Here is a 22,445-nt window from a genome sequence, read left to right as displayed (position 1 = left end):
GGTGGTTGGAGCCTGCAGTAAATAAATTTAAGAAGAATGAAATTGTATCAAACATCTTACAAATTAAGCATCTTACTGCATTGTGCAGTAAGAGCAGCTTTTTGCCCCTAGCTCATGGCTGGGGCTGTAGTTGGAGTGTTGGGTTTGCTTATTTTCCCCTCTGCTCAAGGTAGAAGTCACTTTGGAGTTGAGCTGGGCCCTGTTTGGTCTACTCACACCCTGCCAGATTTGTGGCACTGCTTTGGATGGACCCTGGTATGTCTGAGGAGAACACAGGAGTAATGCTTGCTGTTTGTTTGTTAGTTACTAGGTGTTGGCCCTGTGCTTGTTCCTGCAATTGTTCACATATCCAGGCTGGGGGCAAGGGAGGGAAATGGTGCCTTCCAGCTTGTTCTTGGGGAAGTCTCCTAGTGATCCTTGCCCTGCCAGCACAGGCTCTGAAATTAGTAAATAAATATTCTCATATATCCCAGGCCTTTATCAAACTGCTGCTTCTATACTATATCTTCACAGAGGGCTCTTTGTTATGTGGTCTTTTTAAAAAATTTTTTATAAACATAATGTATTTTTATCCCCAGGGGTACAGGTCTGTGAATCGCCAGGTTTACACACTTCACAGCACTCACCATAGCACTTGCCCTCCCCGATGTCCATAACCCCATCCCCCTCTCCCAAACTCCCTCCCCCAGCAACCCTCAGTTTGTTTTGTGAGATTAAGAGTCACTTATGGTTTCTCATTATGTGGTCTTTTTAAGGGCAGGGATCTAGTTTCTTATAGCCCCCAGTGCTCTCCCAGAACCCAGCTTGCTGATTTTTAAAGTTCCTGGTATGAAACCCTGTTAACTGTAAGAATTTTCAAAATTATGTCCCTCTGGTTTTTCAGTGTTTCAGGTTATCATTTTCCCCATGGGGGTTCCCTTTGCCTGGGGTGAGGGTCTATTTTTTTCCCCTTTCTGTGCCCACACCCTCTCTCCTCCTTTGGACAGTCCTCCAAGTTCCTTTAGTTCCACTTCTCTGCCCTACCTACCCTCTTCAATATGGACCCTTTTCTGCATTTATCTGAAGAGTGTTCTACTCAGTCTTTAAGTCATTTTCTAGGTTATTCACACTGATAAATGGGTTATATCTGTGGAATGAGGTGAGCTTAGGATCTTCTTCCTTTGCTGCTTTTCCCAGGAAGTTCCTCTTGAATTTTTGATGATGGGCATGAGGTAGTATCTCATAGTGGTTTTGGTTTGCATTTCCCTAATGGTTAGTGATACTAAGCTTTTTTGTATGTGCCTGTTGCCCATCTGTATGTCTTTGGTAAATGTTCAGGTATTCTGCCCATTTTTAGTTAAGTTGCTATTTTTGTGTTGATTTGTATGAGTTGCTTAGATATTTTGGATATTACCCTCTTATTGGATATACTTTTGTAAATATCTTCTCTTTCAATAGATTACCTTTTTATTTTGTTGATGATTTACTTCACTGTGCATAAGCTTTTTCATCTAATGTAGATCCATTTGTTTATTTGGTTTTGCTGCTGTATCACCTTTGGAATCAGATCTAAAAAGCATATTGTCAAGACTGAAGTCAAAGAAATTACTGTCTACATTGTTGTTTAATCTCCATATATTCGTGACTTTTTTCTAGGTTTCTTCTTGTAATTGATTTGTAGTTTCATAACATTGTGGCTGGAAAAGATGTTTGATACAATTTCAGTCTTCTTAAATTTATTGAGACTTGTTTTGTGTCTTAGCATGTAATCTGTTTTGGGGAACATTCCACATGCACTTGAGAAGAATGTGTATTCTGCTGCTTTGGGAATGAATGAATGTTCTGTATATGTCAATTAAGTCCACCTAGTCTAATGTGTCAGTCAAGGCCAGTGTTTCCTTATTGATTTTCTGTGTGGATGATCTACCCATTGATGTATGTGGAGTGCTAGTTCCTCACTATTATTGTATTGTTGCCATTTTTTCCTTTAGGTCTGCTAATATTTGCTTTATATATTTTGGTGCTCCTCTGTTAGGTGCATATATAATTATAAATGTTCTATCTTCTTGCTAGATTGACACCTTCATAGTTTCTTTTATTACATTATTTGTTTTAGTCTATTTTGTGTGATATAAGTACAGATATAGCAGCTTTTTGTTTCCATTTGCATGGAATATACTTCCATCAATTTACTTCCAGTCTTTGTCTTATAAGAAGTGAGTTTCTTGTAGGCAGCATATAGATGGTCTTGTGTTTTGTCTTGTTGCTTTTTAAAAAAAATCTTATTTATTTGAGACACTTAGAGAGAGCATGAAGGGGGCAGAGGGAGTGGGAGAAGCTGACTTCCTGCTGAGCAGGAGCCAGATGCAGGGTTCAATTCCAGGACCTTTAGGTCTTGAGCTGAAGGCAGATGCTTAACTGTCTGGGCCATCCAGGTGCCCCTAGATGGTCTTATGTTTTTATCCATTCATCCACTCTGTCTTTTGTTAGGAGAATTTAGTACATTTGTATTTAAAGTAATTATTGATTAGTAAGTAGTTATTGCTTACTAGTATGTACATATTGAGAAGCACTGGACTTGTGAGACCCCTTTCTATTGTTTGTCCCAGCACCAGGGTAGGGTTGTGGCAATACTGTGTCTCTGACATTCCTGCCATCTGGTTGTGGCTTTTTTATTCTTTGTTGTGGATTCTGTTCATCTTGTTTTCAAATATATTTCAGAGGGAAATCATCCATATATAGTTGAAGGTTTGGTGTGTCTGTGGGAAGAGGTGAATTGAGGATCCTCCTTTGTTACCATCTTGCAGGAGTCCTCTCCCTTCTATTATTTAGCTAAAGAAAGAAAACAGGGGCGCCTGGGTGGCTCAGTGGGTTAAGCCGCTGCCTTCAGCTCAGGTCATGATCTCAGGGTCCTGGGATCGAGTCCCACATCGGGCTCCCTGCTCAGCAGGAAGTCTGCTTCCTCCTCCTCTCTCTCTCTCTGCCTGCCTCTCTGCCTACTTGTGATCTCTGTCTGTTAAATAAATAAATAAAAAATCTTAAAAAAAAAAAGAAAGAAAGAAAACAGTGCTCTCCTATGGGGATGAGAAAAAACGTATATCAGATATTAAAGAATTAAGTGTTGCCCTAGTTTCCTCCTTTCCATATTCTCCCACTATAAAGAGATACCATGATGTCTGTGGCACCAATTTATAAGTGAAAGTGATTTTAATGTGCTTAACCTAATCTAGCTTTCAACATGTTGTTTGCTATTAGAGATGGTGTGATATAATAATAATAGCTCCCATTTATGGAATATTTGCTGGGTACTGTGTTAGGTAGTTTATGAATATTAAGTTTTTAAATTTTTACTACATTTCTCTAAAATTTCTCTAAAATATACTTCTCTAGGAGAAATATAATTTTTCCCCTTTTGCAGATGAGGAAACAAATTAAGAGAATTGAAATAACTTTTCTAATGTCACATGTCTATGAGGGGAAGAACCAGGATTTAAACCCAGGTCCTTTTGATAGCAAAGCCTGTGCTCTTCCTCTGAGATAAACTGTAGGGCTGGAAAACAGCTTATCTGTTTGGACACAAATTGGACACAAATACTGGACTCGATGGCCAAGAGACCTGATTTAAATTGTGTCTCTATCAGTGATTAGTTATGTGATTGAAGTTGTTTTCCTCAAGTCTAAAATGTGGCTAGTATATGACTTACCTTGAAGAGTTACTGCAAAAGCCCAGTAGGATACATGGGGGTGGGTAAAAGGTATTAAATTTGTCTTTTCATCATGGAGAGATTAAAATTAATTGGGGTTAAAATGGAGTTGTCCAGTAAGCTGATAACTCATTTGTACTTTCGGACCCAAAATAGCTGTGAGTCTGGAGCTTACCAGAAGTGCTCAGATTGGAGATAGCAATTTGTAAGTCATCAGCAGAGAAGCGATAATTGAGTCAGTAAGGATAGATGAGATCACAGAGAAAAACAAGAATTCAGGGCAATCTGTGTATAATACTTACTCATCTACCTGGTTTGGTTGTGTAAAAATGTACTTGAGTGGGTGGCCTTATGTCAGTGGCTAATAACTGTCAACATAGGAAGGTCTCTCTCCAGCCCTAATTACTCAGCCTGAGAGTATTTCATTCTGGAAGATTGATCTGACTGCCGGAGCAACTTAATGTAGCCTCATGGGATGATTTTAAAACCATATAAGGGCCTGATCATCCTCTCTAATGTTAAAATTACATTTTCATACTCTACCAAGGAGGCCCACCTGCCTTGATCTTGGAATGGGTGGATGGTGAAAGGAACTTGGCTGGCTTGTGTATCAGGTATGTGGAGGTTTAGTAAAGGAGAATTTGTGTGGGGAGTAAATCCAATATATTCCCTAGTCTGTTCAGTTATTTGTCAACTAGGAAAGTAGAAACATGTCATGATTCTTTATAGTATTCCAATCAAATTGAAATAGAATAATTCCCTTAATTCATATGGTATATTTGTATTCTTTAATAGCTGGCAAGTGAATAGTAGTAGACATGCCACACTGTTATTTTCCCACTTTTATCATATACAGAAAAGTATTTGCACACATTAAAGTTGAGAAATGCAAAAAAAAAAAAAATTGGTTGTATTTTAGGTCCTGGAAATGAATAGTCTCTCCTGCTCTGAGATTAGAGTAGATGTAGTCATGAAATTATTTTCCCATTTTCATTATCCAGATGAATTAGAGAAGCAAAATAAAAATTAGATTTCATTCTGTCTAATGTCTGTAAACAGATTCCATTGCCTTTATTCATAGTAAGTTAGATTTTGGGTTTTGTTATATGCTTATGTTTATAATTTTAAATATTACAATCTTATAGATTATAAAAAACCGTCTTTATAATGTATAGAGCTTAGACTTTGGGGCCTGATATGGCCTGGGCTTAAATCCAGGCCATTTCCTATCTGAGTGACTTAAACAAGATCCCCAACTTCTTGTTTGTTTTTGGTTTTTTCCTAATTGTAAAATGGGTATGTTTTTAGTACCAATCTCTTGGGATTCTTGTGAACATTAAGTGGTAATGAATGGAAAATGGCAAGCACTATAATATGTATTATCCTATTTTTATCCTTGTCATTAATGTGTTAAGGTAGCATTTCTCAAAATATGTTTTGTTGAAAACTCCCTTCAAATGCTTTTTTTAGAAGAAATGTCCATTGCTTGGCTGATTTTTTTTCCTGTTGGTGAGAACAGACATAAACACCAAAAATTTAATAAAAAGGCTCTAATTAATAGGTTTAATACTCAGTCTTCTCATACAGCTCATAATGGTGCTGAGAAGCTCTGTCATAAACCATTTTTTTGGTGGTTTAAGTTAAAAACCTAGAATTTTCCAAATTTATTTTGTCATTGTACCCCCCCCCCCTTGGAACACCTATTAATAGTCCATGTTATTAATGGGATACATTTTGGAAAAGGTGAATTTAGTAATCGGGCCAGGTGTCATTTTTTTTTCTTTATTTGAGTCTAGTTGAAACACTAAATTAGTTTCAGGTATATGGTTTGATGGTTTTTGACAAGTTTATACATTACGCTATATTTACCACAAGTATTTGAAGTGTTTGGCTTCATTGAACCACAGGTACACTATAATATCCTATGGACTAAATAATCCGAGCCAGTTTAGAATTTGGGATTATGTTCCAATGGATAGGGTTAGGGTTTAGCAGAACTGAGTTTTAACTGTGCTTCTACCAGTTGCAGTTGTGTGGCCCTCAACTAGTGACTTAATTTCTACATAGACGGTCTCAGTGTCTTCATCTGTAAAATAATACCATACCTGCTTTACAAGATTGCTGGAAAAATCCGTGAGAAAATAGTTGTGAAAACAGTTCTCAAAAACAAAAAATTAAAAATGCTGTCATTGGAAGGGGTGGAATTACTACTATATAAGGAAATGGGATTAGGAGCAGTGAATATAGAATAGGGAAGGCCTAGAGGTTGATCTGTGGTGCTTCCCTTTTTAACTCCTATGTTCTTTAATAATTAAAACAATTCCTAGATCTGTGTGCCTGAATATTTGTAGCTCTGTCTTTTGTTAATCTTCTTGTCCTTGCTTACAGAAGCCATTTCCCTGTGAGGATGCAGTTTAGCATCATGTAGCTATGGGTGTTGCTGAATGTTCAACACTGAATTGTAATTATGACACACAATGGAAAAGAAGATTGTTAGGATTTAATAAATAGGCTCTAATTAATAGGTTTACTACTCAGCCTTCTCATATAGCTCACCTTTCTTTATGTATACCCACAATGTATTTCTTTTTATTAGTAGACATAAAACAAAATGATGTTGCTTTAATATTAAATACTATGTAAAGGATGAGGAATCTCTTGTTATTATTTTAATGCTATCTTTTTCTGTTTTATTGGTTGGTGTTAATGGAGATAACTGTGTAACCATTTCCTTTCTGCATCTGGAAAAACTTAGGCAGTATGCTAAGTAAGCTTTGTAAAACTTTAGAAAGATTAAAACCATGTTTTCTACAGTTTTAACGTCAACATTTCACACAGTGGACAGCTATACATCAGTGTTGTGATTATTGGGCTTTTTTTATCTTTGAAAATAAAAATGTCCATTTGTGATTTTTACTGTTTTAGCTGAAAATTTTGGGTCACTTAACTGTCATGAAACTTTAGAGGACTTTAGACATTAGTTTCATTTTTTTTAAGATTTATTTATTTGTGAGAGAGCACACATATATAAATGGTGGGGAGGGGTAAAAGGGGAGGGACAAGCATCCTTCCCCACCAAGCACAGAGCCAGATTTGGAACTTGATCCCCAGTAGATCATGATCTGAGCCAAAATCAAGAGCTGGCCACATAACTGGCTGAGCCACCTAGCCACCCTAGACATTAGTTTTATATTTGCTGTTTAAATACAATGAACAGTCTTTTTCTAGTTCCACAGAGAAACTCTAATTTTAAGGAACTCTTTTTACCATATAAAATAGCATTCCCTGTCATCCTTCATCATAAACTACTTTTTCCTTGGGCGCCTGGGTGGCTCAGTGGGGTGGGCCTCTGCCTTCGCCTCTGGTCATGATCTCGGGGTCCTGGGATCGAGTCCTGTGTTGGGCTCTCTGCTTGGCGGGGAGCCTGCTTCCTCCTCTCTCTCTCTGCCTGCCTCTCTGCCTACTTGTGATCTCTCTCTCTCTCTCTGTCAAATAAATAAATAAATAAATCTTAAAAAACAGCAACTACTTTTTTCCTTTATTTGGTGTACAGAGGCAGTTGTGACACAAAATTGGCAGAAAATCTTCCATTCCCCTTTTTTCTTTTCTTTTTTTTTTAATGTCAGGAAGTTCTCATTTTGTCCTTAAAATAAATTGTACCTATGGGTTTTTAAAAATAATAACCATAACCTAGCTTTGTTATTCCCTGCAGAAACACTTCTCAAGAGAGTAGAAATAATATTTTATAACTTGAATTTGTCATAGTTCTGAAGCTGTATTTTTAAAGATAAAATTTAAGAAAATATTTGGTGAACTTTAATTTTTACTATTTCATTGGAATAATTTTCCTAGGGAGCATATTAGAATGTTACATTGATTTTTTTCATTTTCTTTTTGCCATATTGATTTTGATACCTAAAGTTTTTTGTTTTCTCTTTAAGGGGTATTACAAACCATACTTAGAACTTTACAAATACCAAAATGAACTTAATAAAAATCTGTGTTGTTTTTATAGCGAGTTTATTAATAATTATGTTACCCTCTTTTGTCAGAAGTACCACAGTAATGAAAACCATGTTTCACCTTTTATGTACATTGGATCAGGTCACCAGCTGCTAAGGTTAAGAGCATATCAACAGGAAAAGTTGAAAATGTGAGCTGCATGGAAAAATACTAGAACCAGTTAGCTCTCAGAAAACATGACCAAATATAGGGGAAAAAAAGATTTTGACCATGAACTGAACTTAGGTCATTTAATAATGGAAAGAAACAGCAAGATGGTTTTCTTTTAGACTATTTTTAGGCTTTTGATAATAACAGAAAATACTGTGGAAATTGGCACATCTTGGTCCATGTTTGAAAACTCAGGTTACTTTTTTTTTCCTGACAATTTATTATAATTTTTGGACAGAAAAGTTGAAAAAATTATACTATGAATATTTATGACTACCTAGATTCTACTATTAACATTTCACTGTATTTGCTTTATTATATCACTGCCCATGTATTCATATTTCTTTCCATTTATTATTCTGTCTTTTGTATAGTTCAAAATAAGTTGTATACAGTACTTTAGTCTGGAACACTTCAGCATTGACATTATTAAGTTCAATATTTATGGGTCTTTTTCTTTTAGGTAAAATTAGATGCAGTGAAATACATAGATCTTAAGTGTGCCATTTAGTAAGTTTTGGGAAATGCATACACTTATGTAACTAAGAATCTTATTGAAATAAAATAATATGGTCTTTTCTCTAGAAAGTTCTCTCATGCCTCATCCAACCAAGTCAAATCCTGCACTTCCTCACACCCAGTCATTCTTGAGTTGTTTTTTATTATAATTAACTTGTTCTAGAATGTCATATAGATGGAATCATTCAGAATGTACTCTTTTTGGGTAAAAGCTTCTTTCACTTAGCTGTGAGATTCATCTCTGTTGTTACCAGTATTCATTTTTGTTGGCGAATAGTATCAATCTTATAGATATACCTCAGCTTATTTATCCATTCACCCATTGATGGATATCTGAATTCTGATCAGTTCAGAGCTATTAAAAAAGCTAGGGCGCCTGGGTGGCTCAGTGGGTTAAAGCCTTTGCCTTTGGCTAAGGTTGTGATCTCAGGGTCCTGGGATGGAGCCCTGCCTCGGACACTCTGCTCAGCAGGGAGTCTGCTTCGCGCCCCCCCCCCCCACCGCCTGCCTTTCTGCCTACTTGTGATCTCTGTCTCTCAGATAAATAAAATCTTTAAAAACAAAATAAAAAGCTACTATGAAAAAGCTTGTATAAGTATTTTGTGAACATATACTTTCCTGGTTTGTAAATACCTAGGAATGGATCATAGGGTAGATACATGTTTAGTTTTTTTCTGAAACTGCCAGTTTTCCAAAGTATTTTTACCATTTTACACTCCCACCAAAAAGTATGAGCATTCTGGCCATCCACACCAACACCTGGTATTGTCAGCCTTCTAATTTTAACTGTTCTGGTGGATGTGTAGTAGTATTTCATTACTTTCATTTTTAATGTTTTTTTTTTAAATGTGTACTTATCTCCCGTCAAAGTACTAACCTGACCCAACCCTGCTTAGCTTCCCAGATCACAGAGACTGGGCATGTTCAGGGTGGTATGGCCATAGACTAATGTGTACTTATCTAATGACTAATGATGTTGAGCACCTTGTTAATGTGCTCATTAATCACATCTATCTTCCTTTATGAAACATCTGTTCAAGCCCTTTGCCCATTTTAAAATTTGAATATTTGTCATATTATTAAGTTGAAAAGATCTTTAAATATCCTGGATACCACTCTTTTTGTCAGATATGTTTTATATTTTCTTCTAGTTTGTGGCTAACCCATTCATTTTTATGATTTATTTAGTGTAGAACTTTTTCATTTTCATGAATTCCCCTTTACTAGTAGTTTTATTGCTGTGTGTTATCTAAGAAACCTTTGTCTATCCTAGTGTCAGATTTCTAATGTATATTTATTACTTATAAATTGATGTATCCAATAAATTGACTTCAATCTTAAAACTTTTACCCAACGGTCAGAGCTTCTTATTTATGACTATAAGGTGGCTTAAAAGAAATCTAAATATCTTAACAAAAAATATAAAGACAGTTATTTTATTTTTTTTAACATCACTGGATGTTTTCTAGTTTGTTGAGTGTTATATTTAGAGTGTGGGAAGGGATGGCAGAAGTGTATATTATTCTCAGGCAAGGGAGAAGAGGGTATAAATTTCTATAGGAAATACCACTAGTTATAACACTCCTCTGTCTTCACTCCTCCCTCTTCTGTATACTAGCTGTTGCCCACCTTCTCCTTCCACTGCTTTCTCTGACCCAGGGGATCAGAGCTTCCATGTCTCCTGATCCCAACATGTTAGCAAGGATGGCCATCTAGAATTGTTAATATAAGTGAAAATATACCTAAATTTTAAAGCCATTAGAGATTTTGAATGGTGAATGAATTTGCATTATCTTCAAGAGAACTGTCAAATTATAACTAAAGCAGTAATCTGTATTAATAGAACTATTTTCACAGATACTCAGCTTAACCATTTTCTCTGTTAGAGCAATAACAGTGATTATTGGTAAAAATACTTAAACCTTAAGTCTGACTGTTCTGCAGGCCTGTCAACATTTGTTTGAGGAGAAATATATCAGAAGATTGAGGGGATCTCCAGTAGTACTATGGATGAGTGATTTTGGATATTAAAGGTTTTAGTTTTCATCTCATTTTAAAAAGAGCTTTTATAGATTTTTATTTCATTAGAGAAAAATACAGAGAAGGCAAAATGAAAACAAAAACAAAACAAAACCAAGAATCTTTCCTACCCCAGAACCAGATGTTGTAGGTAGAACTGAGTGTACTTTGGGGCTCATAATACAAAGAATAAATGTGAAGAGTTTTATAAGAACTGGGAAGCCCCAGTACAGATATGTGGTACTGAATTAGAGAATTCTGGTTGCCCCAAGTCTCTTACTTAAGGAAGTTAATAAGAACTCCAATGTCTACAAGGTTTACCTGATCCTAGTTAGGAGACCTCTGGGTCCTCTAAAACCGAAGGATATTCTTCACAGGATTATAGAATGAAGAATAATAGTTCACCCAGTTATTAGCGGGGATATTGTTCTTGTTTTACTTACTACAAAAGTGAATAACTGTGTCCCAGAAGCTACTTTTATTTTTGGCCCTGAAAGCTAAGAATAACACAGGGCCACTACCTCTAGAGTAGCCATTTGTATGTATGTATGTGTGTGTTTGTGCGTGTGTGTGTGTGTATGTTGGCATGGGTTATGGGTTTGGTGGTGGTGGGGACAGTGGATATTTAGTTTTTTACAGAAAACTTAGTACTTTTTTCCATTGGCTTTCCTTGAGATCTACCAGGGTTTTCTCCCCAGCCATTTTGTTTTAACCTAGGAGTCAAATTTTGTTTATATTCTGTGCTCAATGCCCATATCAAGCTGTTCACAATCACATGATCAGTGGCATTTGATCAGTGGCGAAAGCTCTAAGGAGACCAAAGAGATTTTTTTCCTTATACAATGGAAAGTTAACTTTGGGTTTGGAGAGGCCAACTTTTATTTCAGCCTAGTATTTCCAGCATCCCAATTATGTTTTGAACTCTGAGGTGGCAATACTGAAATGATTTGAAGGGTATGGGGTGGTTTGCTGATGGAGATCAGTGGCTTAATTTTTATACCTTTTCTTTACTCTTATTTTTTTATTGTTACAGAAGAAGCTACTATGGAGGAAACTGGGCCAGTTTTAGCTTTTCAGGAATACTGTCCTGGCTAAAGGAATACCAGGTAACCTTTTTAGTTGATTTTTAATCTACGAGGTTGTATTTGGTATCACATAATAACCCTACATTGAATAAAACCCTAAGCTTCTGGGGTGCCTGGGTGGCTCAGTTGGTTGGACGACTGCCTTCAGCTCAGGTCATGATCCTGGAGTCCCGGGATTGAGTCCTGCATCAGGCTCCCAGCTCCATGGGGAGTCTGCTTCTCCCTCTGACCTTCTCCTCGCTCATGCTCTCTCTCACTCTCTCTCTCTCTCTCTCTCAAATAAATAAATAAAATATTAAAAACAAAACAAAAAAACCCCCTAAGCTTCTGTAATATAGGATTGATGCCTCATTTTTATTTATTTATTTAAGAAAAATTATGTAGTCATCTTTTTAGTTAATGTTCTTCCAATGCTTTCAAAATATAGATACTACTTTTTAAATATACTTAGATATGTTGGCTGAAGAGTACATCATATATACTTGATACCATTTTCTCATTACATTCCCAAATATAAGGCAATATTTTTTTTCTCCAAAATAGCCTTTCAGAAAAAAAATTTCAGTCCTTCTAAAATCTCACATATTACTATTGCTCTTTCAGTAGTATATTTTGAGAAAAAACCCCAACTATTCAGGGGGAAAATACATTACTTTGAAATGGTCTGAGTCATTGGTAGTTTGTGTATTTATAGAAGTGACCTGACAGAATCAGTAAAAACAAAAAGCAAGGAAAAATTTAATATGAATTTGTTAAGTTTTTGGATCTCCCTACTACAACTATTGGATATCATTGTAAGGAAGTTTTTTAGAGGACCTGTACAGCATAGTAATAGGGGGAGTAGGTTATGTCATAGAGTTTACTGATTTTTATGACAGATTAAAAAAAATGTCCCCATTTTATGTGAATGGTACATGTGGATTGAAATGAACTTCTATTGAGAGCATCATACATTGAATCAAAAATCTCTGTATCTCAAGAGTTTAGACAGTTGGGAAAGGAGTATGATATATTCTAGAAAATTGTATTCGGTTAGCTGAAAATAATATAGCTAAGACTGTTAAACACTTACCATGTGCCAAGCACCACAATAAGCATTGTAATTGTACTAATTAATTGATGGAAGGTGACTTAAAAGGTTCTTCTAGTCATGACAAAGACATTGATGTTGAAGATGCAGTGAAGATTCAGTTTGAATAAAACTGTTGCGTGAAGTGAGGGTATGGAAAAACAAGCAATATTTGGAAAATAATACTGCATGTAATACAAACTGTATAAATCAAGAAAGTAAATGTTACTAGTAGACATTTAACTATTTTATGTATGTGCCTTAAATATTCATGTATTTGTGTTCATCAGAAACCCTATTTTGAACCTATTCTTAGGAAGTATGTGTAAAGGTTATCGTCGTGTATTTAGCACTTCCATGAGAAAATTTAGTCTAGATGCTCACAACAAAGACAACAGTTATACCTTGGTTGTCTGAATGGAAAACTTCTGATGAGTAAAGGGAATTTTATAAAATAAATTTTGATAATACATTAGATCTATTAAAAATATTAATATTAAAATATTTAAAAATATTGAATATTTTTGAAAAATCTTTTTTTAAGTTCTTCTACTCCAGCATCCTCTTTCACCATATCCTTTCCCCTTCACTCTTTGTCTGCTGATCCACAGTCTTTTCTTCAGGTTGGTAACCCCATGTCTACACATTCAGAGTTCTGTATTTCACCTCCTTTTCTACCTATGTTAGTATGTTTAACATAATCTAATAATTACACTTAGTAAGAAGAGATGTCTACCCTATTTTGCTACAGTTTAAAATGTTAAATTCAGGAGAAAAAACCCTTTTTAAAGATTTATTTAAGAGAGAGAGAGAGAGTGCATTAGCTGGGGGAGGGGCAGAGGGAGAAAGAGTGGGGAAGAAGACTCCCTGCTGAGCACAGAGCCTTAACTGGAACTTCATCCCAGGACCCTGAGATAATGACCTGAGCTAAAACCAAGAGTCAGATGCTTAACTGACTAAGCCATCCAGGTACCCTAGAAAAAAAGCCTTTTAAAATAATTATTGCTTTATGAAATCTTTAAGTTTAGAAATTTGTTGAAGTGAATTTACTTAAAACAAAGAATATTGTAGTTATATTTCACTACTTTTTGTTTCACTACTAGTTTTTTTGTTTCACTACTAGTTTTTTGAAAACATATATTCAAAAAATTTTTTCTCTGAGAAATGTGTACCGAATACTTTAAAATTTTAAACAGATTAAAAATTGATCCTTGACATTTGGAAAAGGCATATCTTGACATTTCCAGAAATCCCCTGTATTCAAATACTGCTGTATATATAATTTATCTCCATAAAATGTAATTTGGAATTGTTAAAATATTTGAAGGGCCACTTTCCACCCTTATAAGTTTACATACATTATCATACATTATTGTTTTTATTGTCTTTCTGAGAATAGAATATTCAGAGGTTGATTATTATACAGTCCTCAGTTATAGTGGGCTGAATACTTCAAATATACTTTTACATATAATCAAAATTTGACATGGCTAGTGACTAACCTTCAAAGACCTAAAAGTAGAAGGAAGTAATTGTGAGCCTGCGTTTGGATAACAAAATGCAAAATCTTTATTAATAACAAGTAATATGTATACCAGACAACTTGATTTTCAGCAGAAAGAGGGTTAGTTGTCCTAGTTCTTAAATAATGTCAAAATAGGCACATCCAGTGACTGCACCAAACTGTTAGATATCCTGCTGTAAAGGTGTAAACCAGAAAGCATTTGATAGGGTAGGATTTTACACAAATTTCTTCTCTTTCCTTTGAAGATGGCACACTATGCTGGAGTCACTTCAGAATTTTGATGGCATCAAAGGCAAAGCATTAATTGAGAAAGGTATACATTTTCACAAAAAAGTAGAGGTTCATTTTGTGCAATTTAATTAAAATTTCTCATCTGTGTTTTATTTAGGAAAACAGTGACATTGTGAATGAAAGCCCAGCATGGCAAGAGCAGATTCTTGAAAATGAAGAAGCCATTGCTCTTAGCAGGAAGGACAAAACCATTCAACACGTGGAAGTGTTTTGTTACGCCAGGTATGAAAAGTATTTATTTAGGATACACTGAGTTAATGCCTTCTTATTCACATCTGTTCAGAAGAAGCCAATAAATGATGTTGGTTTCCAAAAGTCAATTGATAAGACAGTTTGCCTTTTTTAAAATATAACTTTAGATTTTCTCTGCTTAGATGACAATGGTGATAATAACATGCTACATTAATGACTTGATTCTTCACAACCATCCTGTGCTAGGATAGAGCGGATAGTACTCGTTGCAGTTTTTGTAGAATCTTCATTATAGAGATTAATTTGTTGAAAGTCACATGGCTTGAAAAATGTCAAGACCACATGTAGCCTAGATAGTGGTGGAGCCCAAGATCAAAACCCAGGATTATTTAATTCTACTCCAGTGTTCTTCTAACTCTTCTTAGATAATATTTAGTGTAGCAAAATGGAAAATTATAATTTTGAAATAAAAATAATTGCTCACAACCTTTGGGGATATATTTTCAAAAATCAGGAGAGAATTTTGGGAAGTAATATTTTAAGTGTGTCTAAGTGAGAAAATTCATTTTTTAAAAAAGTTTTTATTTTCCAGTTAACATACACTTTTATATTAGTTTCAGGTAGTGAAATAGTTTCAGGTATCATATAGTGATTCAGCAATTCTCTACATAATTCAGCAGGTGCTCATCACAAGCGCACTCCTTAATCCCTATGACCTATTTTACCAATTTCCCCACCCACCTGTACTGTGGTAATAATCAGTTTGCTCTTTATAGTTAAGATTCTGTTTCTTGGCTTGCCTCTCTATTTTTTCACTTAGCTCATTTGTTTCTTGAATTCCACATAAGAATGAAATCATATGGTATTTGTCTTTCTCTCACTGACTTAATCTGCTTAGTTAGCATTTTAACCTTTAGCTCCATCCATGTTATTGTAGATTGCAAGATTTCATTCTTTTTTATAGCTGAATAATATTCCGTGTGTGTGTGTGTGTGTGTGTGTGTGTGTGTGTGTGTATTACATCTTCTTTAGTCATTCATCAGTTGATGGCCACTTGGGCTGCTTCCATATATCAACTGTTGTAAATAATGCTGCTCTAAACATAGGGGTACATGGCCCTTTAAATTATTGTTTCTGTATTCTTTGGGTAAACAACCTGTAGTGTGATTGCAGGATCCTAGGGTAGTTCTGTTTTTAACCTTTAGGGGCACTGCCATACTGTTTTCCACCATGGCAGCACCAGTTTGCATTTCTGTCAACACAGCAACAGGGTTCCTTTTTCTCTGTATCTTCACTAACACCTGTTGTTTCTTGTGTTGTTGATTTTAGTCATTCTGACAAATGTGAGGTGATATCTTATTGTAGTTTTGATTTGCATTTCCTTGATGGTAAGTGGTAATGACCATCTTCTGATGTCTCTTTTGGCCATGTGGATGTATTCTTTGGAAAAATGTCTATTCATGTCTTCTACCCATTTTTTAATTGGGTTATTTTTTGAGGGGGTGTTGAGTTTTATAATTTCTTTATGTACTTAGATTACTAACCCTTTATCATATATATATATATATATATATATATGTAATTTGTAAATCTCTTTTCCCGTTCTGTAAGTTGCCTTTTAAGTTTTGTTGATTGCTTCTTTCACTGTGCAGAAACTTCATTTTGATATAGTTCTGATAGTTTATTTTTCCTTTTGTTGCCTTGGCTCGGAGAACTTATCTAGAAAAAGTTGTTATGGCATATGTCAGAGAAGTTACTGTCTGTGGTCTCTTCTAGGATTTTTATAGTTTAGGTTTCACATTTAGGTCTTCAGCCCATTTTGAGTTTCTTTTTATGTATGGTGTAAGAAAGTGGTCCAGTTTCATTCTTCTGCATGTTGCTGTCCAGTTTTCCCAGCGCCATTTGTTGAAGAGACTTTTTTCCATTGGCTGTTCTTTCCTGCTTTGTCGAGGATTAATTCACCATATAGTTGTGGGTCCATTTCTTGGTTTTCTGTTCTGTCCTGTTAAACTGTGTGTCTGTTTTTGTGCCAGTATTATACTATATTGCTCACTACAGCTTTATAATATAACTTGAGGACTGTAATTGTGATGCCTCTAGTGTTGCTTTTCTTTTTCAAGATTGCTTTTTGCTCTTTGGGGTCTTTTGTGAATACATGCAAATTTTAGGGTTGGTTGTTCTAGTTCTGTGAAAAAATGCTGTTGTTATTTTGATAAGAATTGCATGTACTGCATAGATTGCTTTAGGTAATATAGACATTTTAACAATATTTGTTCTCCCAGTCCATGAACATGGAATGTTTTTTCATTTCTTTGTGTCATCTTCAATTTCTTTCATCAGTGTTTTACAGTTTTCAGAGTACACGTCTTTGGCCTCTTTGGTTAGGTTTATTCCTAGGTATTTTATCGTTTTTTCGTGCTTTTGTAAATGGGATTGATTCCTGATAACTCTTTCTGCCATGTCATTGTTGTACAGAAATGCAACAGACTTCTTTTTTTTTTTTTAAGTTGGGTATTCATCCTTTCTTTTTTTTTTTTTTAAAGATTTTATTTATCCATCTGTCAGAGAGACAGCGAGACAGCGAGCGAGAGCGAGCACAGGCAGACAGAGAGGCAGGCAGAGTCAGAGGGAGAAGCAGACTCCCTGCGGAGCAAGGAGCCCGATGTGGGACTCGATCCCAGGATGCTGGGATCATGACCTGAGCCGAAGGCAGCTGCTTAACCAACTGAGCCACCCAGGCGTCCCGCAACAGACTTCTATATATTGATTTTGTATCCTGCGACTTTACTGAATTTGTGTATCATTTCTGGCAATTTTTTAGTGCAGTTTTAGTGTTTTCTCTACGCCATCTGCAAATAGTGACTTCCTCCTTGCTGATTTGGATGCTTTTTATTTCTTTGTGTTGTCTGATTGCTATGGCTGGGATTTCCAGTACTGTATTGAACAACAGTGGTGAGAGTGGACATTCCTGTCTTATTTCCTGACTATAGAGGAAAAGCTTTCAATTTTTCTCCACTGGGGATGATATTAGGTATGAGTTTTTCAAATATGGCCTTTATTTTGTTGAGGTATGTTCCTTCAATCTCTACTTTCTTGAGAGTTTTTATCATGAATGGATGCTGTACTAGGTCAAATACTTTTTCTGCATCTATTGAAATGGTCATATGGTTTTTATTTTCCTTTATTGATGTAAGAAAGAGAGTATCATTCTGTAATAGATCCTTGACATTCTTGTTGGCTACATCAAAAAATCTTTTGGATTTCCCTTTTGTAAATAATGAAAAATATGGTACACAATCCTGGCCTTTTGTTTTCGTTGCTTTTTTATATATACATTACTGATGATGTTAATGTTACATTTTGTGGAGGTAGGGTATGAGTGTATGTTTAGTTTTGTGTAATTTTAATATATGTGTTGGGTCATATATCTGTCACCACAGTCAACTTAAAGAATTGAGCAGTTACATCACCCTAGGGTTCTTTCCTGTTTCCATTTTATAATCATAGATCATCTCCTTCCTACCATTTCCCAATTTCTAACAATTGGTAACCACTAGTCTCTTTTCTAGCTCCATTATTCGTCATTTTGAGAATGTTATGTGAATAAAACTGTACAGGATAACCTTTTGCCATTGGCTCTTGCACTCATTGCAGTTAATCTGAAGATTGATCCAGGTGGTTGCATGTGTTAGTAGTTTGTTCCTTGTTACTGCTGAATAGTATTCCATGGTATGAATATACCAAAGTTTACTTATTCACCTATTAAAGAACATGTGGGCTTTTTTCACTTTTGTCTGTTACAAATAAAGCTGCTATGAATATTTGTTTATAGGACTCTGTGTGAACATACGTTTTCATTTGTCTAGGATAGATACCCAAGTGTGTAATTGATGGGTCCTATGTGTTGTCTGATTGCTATGGCTGGGATTTCCAGTACTGTATTGAACAACAGTGGTGAGAGAAACTGAATAACTGTTTTCCAGAGGACCTGTACCATTTTACATTTCCATCAGAATTTCATAATTCAGTTTCCCCACATACTTATCAGCATCTGGTGTTTTTACTTTCTTCACCATTCTGATAGACGTGTAGTGATATCTTATTGTAGTTTTAATTTGCATTTTTCTTATGGTTGATTTTGAACATCTTTTCATGTGTTTGCCATTCTTACATCCTGTTTGTTGAAAATCTGTTCCTATCTCTTGCTCATTTTTTAAATTTTTTTTATTTTTTTAAAAATTAATTAATTAATTAATTAATTTTTTTTTTAGAAACATGTATTTTTATCCCCAGGGGTACAGGTCTGTGAATCGCCAGGTTTACACACTTCACAGCACTCACCAAAGCACATACCCTCCCCAGTGTCCATAACCCCACCTCCCCTTCTCCCAACCCTCCTCCCCCCAGCAACCCTCAGTTTGTTTTGTAGGATTAAGAGTCACTTATGGTTTGTCTCCCTCCCAATCCCATCTTGTTTCATTGAGGAAGTGGTGATGCAACATGGGGGCTTAAGTGGGTAGGAGAAGAATCTTGCTCATTTTTTAATTGGATTGGCTTTTTCCTGTGGATTTTTGAGAGTTCTTTATATGTTTTATATATGTGTCTTTTGTTAGGTAAATAGTTTGCAAATATTTCCGTTAAGTATGTAGCTTGTCTGGCATCCTCTTTAAGCAGAATGTTTTGCAGGTGAAATGTTTTAAATTTTGATGAGGTCCAAATTTATCACTTTTTTCTTTGGTATAGATCCAGAATATTTTCTCCTATTTTTTAAAAAAAAATTTACAGTTTTATGTTTAAGCCCATGATCTTTAATTTTTGTACATGGTGTGAGGTTTAGGTCAGTGTTATTTTTTTTAACTTAAGGTTATCCTATTGCTTTGGCACAGTTTGTTATAAAGGCTGTTCTTACTCCACTGAATTAATTTTGCATATTTGTCAAAAATCAGTTGGCTGTACTTGGATGGGTCTATTTGTGGATTTTATATTCTGTTCCATTAATGCATATGTCTTTCCCAAACCAATACCACACTGTCTGGATTCCTGAAGCTATATATTAGGACTTAAAGTCAGGTAGAATAATTCCTCCGAATTAATTCTTTTTTGTCAAGATTGTTTTAGCTTTTCTAGAGTTTGTGCTGTTTCATATAATGTTTTAATAAGCTTTTCTATGTTTAGAAATGTTGCTGGAATTTTGATAGAAATTGGATTAATACTGTAACTCAACTTGGGGGGAATTGATACCTTTATTATTTTGAGTCTTCCAGTTCATTGACAAGGGTATGTCTCTCCATTTATGTAGATTGACTTCGATTTCTTTCTACAGATTTGTGTGATTTACAGCATCCCAATCCTGTGCATCTTTTGTTAATTGTATACCTAAATAGTTGTTTGTCTTTGGGGCAATTATAGGTAACATTCTTTTTAATGTTGACTTTCATATATTCATTTTAGGTATCAAAATAGGCAGTTGGTTTTTATGCATTGAGTTGTATCCTGGCATCTTGCTGAACTCACTTTTTAGTACTTGGGATTTTTTTTTATAGATTTCCTTAGTATTTTTACATAGACAGTCATGTCTTAAACAAAGAGGAACAGTTTTATGTATTCCTCATTTTCTTTTTTAAGAGTCTGTTTCCTATTGAGAATCGTGTGTTTTCTGTCTGTAGCCACATACCACAAGTTAATGGTGTTTTCTCCTTATCTTTAGCCTCACTTAATGAGCATTTTTTTTTCCCAGAAAGAAAGTTGTTATCACTTTCTGATGACTTTGTAATTATACCCTAATGATGGCCAATCATGTAGGGTCTCTCATTTCTAATTATCTTGTTTTTGTACACTACTCTCTTAGCTTGCCCCATCAAATCCACAGTCTGATCACTGGTATCCATCAGTTTTTTCTCTGTAGTTAAGACTCTCTTCATTGGTTTGTCTTTCTCTCTCTTATTTCTTTTCACTTGCTCATTTATTTTGTTTCTTAAATTCCACATATGAGTGAAATCATGTGGTATTTGTCTTTCTCTGACTGACTTATTTTGCCTAGCATTTTACTATTTCCATCCATGTTGTCGCAAATGGCAAGATTTCTTTCTTTTTTATGGCCAAATAATATTCCATTGTATATCTATACCACATCTTGTTTATCCGTTCATCAGCCAACAGACACTTGGGCTACTTCCATAATTTGGCTATTGCAAATAATGCACATATAAACATAGGGGTGCATTTGTCTGTTTGAATTAGTGTTTTTGTAGTTTTGGGTAAATACCCAGTAGGGTCTTTCTTGGTTTGTAATTCTATTTTTAATGTTTTGAGCAGTCTCCATACTGATATCCATAAGGGCTGCACGAGTTGCATTTCCATAAACAGTGCAAGAGTGTTCCTTTTTCTGCACATCCTCACCAACACTTGTTTTTTGTGTTTTTGATTTTAGACATTCTCAGAGGTGTAAAGTGGTATATCGTAGTTTTGATTTGTATTTCCGTGATGATGACTGATGATGAGCATCATTTCTTCTGTCTGTCTTCTTTGGAGAAATGTCTCTTCATGTCTTCTACCCATTTTTAATTGGATTATTTTGGGGGGGGTGTTGAGTTTTATAAGTTCTTTGTTTATTTTGGATACTGTTTATTGGATATGTCATTTCCAATATCTTTCTCTCATTCTGCAGGTTGTCTTTTAGTCTCATTGATCCTTTCCTTACTGTGCAGAAGCTTTTTATTTTGCTCTAGTCCCATTAGTTTATTTTTGCTTTTGTTTCCCATGCCTCAAGAAACATATCTAGAAAAATATTGCTGTGGCCAATATCAGAAATTACTTTCTGTGCTTTCTTCTAGATTTTTATGGTTTCAAAACTCACATTTAGGTCTTTATTACATTTTGAATTTATTTTCATGTATGGTGAAAAAAGTGGTCCAGTTTCATTCTTTTGCATGTTGCTATCAGGTTTTCCCAGCACCATTTGTTCAAGAGATGGTCTTTTTACCATTGGATATTCATTCCTTCTTTGTCAAAGATTAATCAGTCATGTAATTGTTGGTTTGTTTCTGGGCTTTTTATTCTGTTCTTTTGATCTATTATTGTGCCAGTACCATACTGTTTTTAAATACTCTAGCATTGTAACATAACTTGAAGTCTGAGATTGTGATACTTCTGCTTTTTTCTTTTTCCAAAATTGCTTTGGCTATTTGGGCTTTTTTTTGTGGCTCCATACGAATTTTAGCATTGTTTGTTCTAGTTCTCTGAAAAATGCTGTTGCTCTTTAGACAGGGATTGCATTAAATCTGTAGATTGATTTGGATAATAACAGAATTTTTTTGTAATAAAGAATTTTTAACAATATTTGTTTTTTCATCCCATGAGCATAGAATATCTCCATTTCTTTGTGTCATATTGAATTCCTCTCCTCAGTGTTTTATAGTTTTCAGAGTATAGGTCTTTTACTTTATTAAGTTTATTCCTACAGATTTTATTGTTTTTGGTACAGTTGTAAATGGAATTGTTTTCTTAATTTCACTTTCTGCTGTTTTATTATAATTGTTATTATTTTGCTTCATTATTACGGTAAAGGAATGCAGTAGGCTTCTCAACATTGATTTTGTATCCTGCAAGTTTATTCAATTCATTTATCGGTTCTAGTGGTATTTTGGTTGAATCTTTAGTGTTTTATTTGTATACTATTATGTCATCTGCAAATGGTGAAAGTTTCACTTCTTTCTTACCAAGTTTAGTGCCTTTTATTTCTTTTTATTTTCTGCTGTGGCTAGGGCTTCCAGTACTATGTTGAATAAAAGTGGTGAGAGTGGATATCCTTGTTCTGGATCTTACAGGAAAACCTCTGAATTTCTTACCATTGGGTATGATCTTAGTTGAGGGGTTTTCATAATAAGGCC

The 22,445-nt window shown here is 35.1% G+C and overlaps 1 protein-coding gene across 2 annotated transcripts in view; it reads left to right on the top strand.

The window, feature by feature from the left end:
* Nucleotides 1-22,445, top strand: part of CHM (CHM Rab escort protein) — a 230,206-nt gene that overhangs the window by 40,421 nt on the left and 167,340 nt on the right. For both annotated transcript variants that reach the window (XM_045085590.1, XM_045085589.1), the window contains 2 exons: nt 11,428-11,500; nt 14,462-14,586. In XM_045085590.1, the coding sequence (XP_044941525.1) occupies nt 11,428-11,500; nt 14,462-14,586 (198 nt within the window). The remainder of the gene's footprint in view (nt 1-11,427; nt 11,501-14,461; nt 14,587-22,445) is intronic.

This window comes from Mustela putorius, unplaced genomic scaffold (genome assembly GCF_011764305.1).
Source record: "Mustela putorius furo isolate JIRA1106 unplaced genomic scaffold, ASM1176430v1.1 tig00000870_pilon_pilon_pilon, whole genome shotgun sequence".
Lineage (NCBI taxonomy): Eukaryota > Metazoa > Chordata > Mammalia > Carnivora > Mustelidae > Mustela > Mustela putorius.
Note: the sequence above shows the minus strand (reverse complement) of the source record. Positions and strands in the feature narration are given on the sequence as shown.